Genomic DNA, 2,065 nt, shown 5'->3' on the forward strand with positions numbered 1-2,065 from the left:
TCCCCCCTCTCCGTCCAGGTGGGTCCGCCTCCCTCCTGGACGCCTCCATGAACACGACGCCGACCTCTGTGCTGGCCCTGTCACAGGCGGAGGAACGCTCCAGCTGGTCAGGCAGCCAGCAGACCGTGGTGGAGAAGGAGACAGATGCCAGCCTCCCTGCACGGGGACCCTACCTCCGCCCCGCTGCCTGGCAGCAGCCGCAGGGAACCCCAAGGCAAGCAAACGCGCCGGCCCCACGTGGCGCCGAGGTCCGGCACCTGGGCGTGGAGCCGCTGGTGCGGGCATCACGGGCTAATCTGGTGGGCACGAGCTGGGGGTCGGAGGATAGCCTTTCAGTGGCCAGCGACCCTTACGGCAGCGCCTTCAGCCTGTACCGAGGACGGGCGCTCTCGCTCCATGTGTAAGTAGCCGGGGGAAGCACGCGGAGGGGACATCTCACTGGGGCCATCTCCTTCCAACCGCTGCAGCCATTTCCTCCCCTCCGCCTGGGCTTTCTTTGCCTTCACCATGAGGATGAGGAACGGGGGCTCTGAGCAGTAGGCAGCCTGTTTCCAGTGAGGAGGTGGGAAAAACCTGGGCCGGGGCAGGTACAGGCCCTTGGGTGAGGGGGGGACGACATGGAGTGGGGTCCCTTTCTGCTGTGGCCAGGTTGGGGCTGGGGGTAATCCCTGCACCACTGCACGAGCTGCAGCATCCCACTGGTGTCCCCTCGTCTCACCCAGCTGAGGGGGCTCTGCACAGCCCAGGGTGTGGGGACCTGGGGGTGCGTGGCAGCCTGGGACACCCGCTGGCAAGGCTCTGCTACCTGCAGTCCCCACCGCACGGGGGTGGCAAGCAGGGGCCAGGGACATGCTGCCTCCCCAGGACCTGCTGACATGCTCAGAGCCCCTGTTCCTTCCTGCCACCTTCGGTCCCCATCCCTGCAGGCCTGCTCCTTCGACCTCCATCCCGCACCTTTTTTTGTTCGAGGCTGCTTGTTCCACCAGAACCTCATCTCCACCTTATGATTTCTGCACCACGAACACCGAGCCCCTCCCTGGGGGCAGCGGGGCGGGGGGATGTGCCTGCAGCATGTGCGCAGGGGGTGCTTGTAGCCTCAGGGACCCCTTCTGCCTTGCAGAAGAGCTGGCCTGTGCCACGCTGTACCAGCATGCCAGGATACCCTGGCAAACTGGGGCACCCCCTGGCCCCCAGTCCTGTCTGCATGGCGGCCCTGGGGAGGGGACTCACTGGGTATCCCAGCATCACCCCTCTGTCCCACAAGGGTACTCCTGGGCAAGAGGACACCACTGTGTCACAGCAGCCCAGGACTCTCATTCAACCCAGCCGGCTCCTGGTGGACTCTGGGTGGCCAGATTCACTCGCTGGGGTGCCTTGAGGCTCCCCGGTCCTGGGGCTGCCCTGGCCACCTGCCCCCTTGCTGTGCCCCATTGGGCACTGTGGTGTGGGCTGGGAGCAAGGATGCAGCCAGGCAGTGAGGGAGGGCTCTGAACTGCTCTTCTCTGTCTCTCCCCTTGCAGCAGCATCCCCCAGGGGGGCTACCGGAGAGATGACCCCCACAGCGGTCTCCAAAGCCTGGCGCTGAGCCCCCAGTGTCCCCTGCTGCCCTGCCACTGACCGCCAAGCCACCCATCCTCCGCTCACCGTCTCCCCGTGCTGGCCCGTGCCTGCTGCCGCCTGCTGGCACCACATCCCAGCCTGCCGCCCGTGGCCCTGGCGTCCCCTCCTTCACGCCCGTGACCCCCCGCAAGAAGTCCTCGGTGCCGGCCGAGTACCAGGACATCGTCCCCGAGGAGTACGAGGAGAAGATCAAGAAGCCCAAGTCCTCGGGGTACTCACAGGGCAGCACGCAAGAGTCCCGTCCCCAGACACCCATGAGCGACGCCTCCGGCCGTGTCTCTGTCCGGGCATCCCCCAAGCTGGTGCGCGCTGGCTCCAAGATCTTTGAGAGGCTGCAGTACTTCGAGGAGCGGCGGAGTAGCCTGGAGCAGGCGGACAGCCCCTTTCCCGCACACCCCTGCCTGCCCTTGCGCAAGACGCGCTCCTTAGACCAGCCAGGCTCTGG

The 2,065-nt window shown here is 66.4% G+C and overlaps 1 protein-coding gene across 1 annotated transcript in view; it reads left to right on the forward strand.

The window, feature by feature from the left end:
• Positions 1-1,874: 1,874 nt before the first annotated feature.
• SPEG (SPEG complex locus) overlaps positions 1,875-2,065 on the forward strand; it is a 29,499-nt gene continuing 29,308 nt past the window's right edge. Inside the window, 1 exon segment of the mRNA XM_009328254.1 lies at positions 1,875-2,009. Within this exon segment, the coding sequence (XP_009326529.1) occupies positions 1,875-2,009 (135 nt within the window).

Source organism: Pygoscelis adeliae, unplaced genomic scaffold (genome assembly GCF_000699105.1).
Source record: "Pygoscelis adeliae isolate BGI_AS28 unplaced genomic scaffold, ASM69910v1 Scaffold577, whole genome shotgun sequence".
Taxonomy (NCBI): Eukaryota; Metazoa; Chordata; class Aves; order Sphenisciformes; family Spheniscidae; genus Pygoscelis; species Pygoscelis adeliae.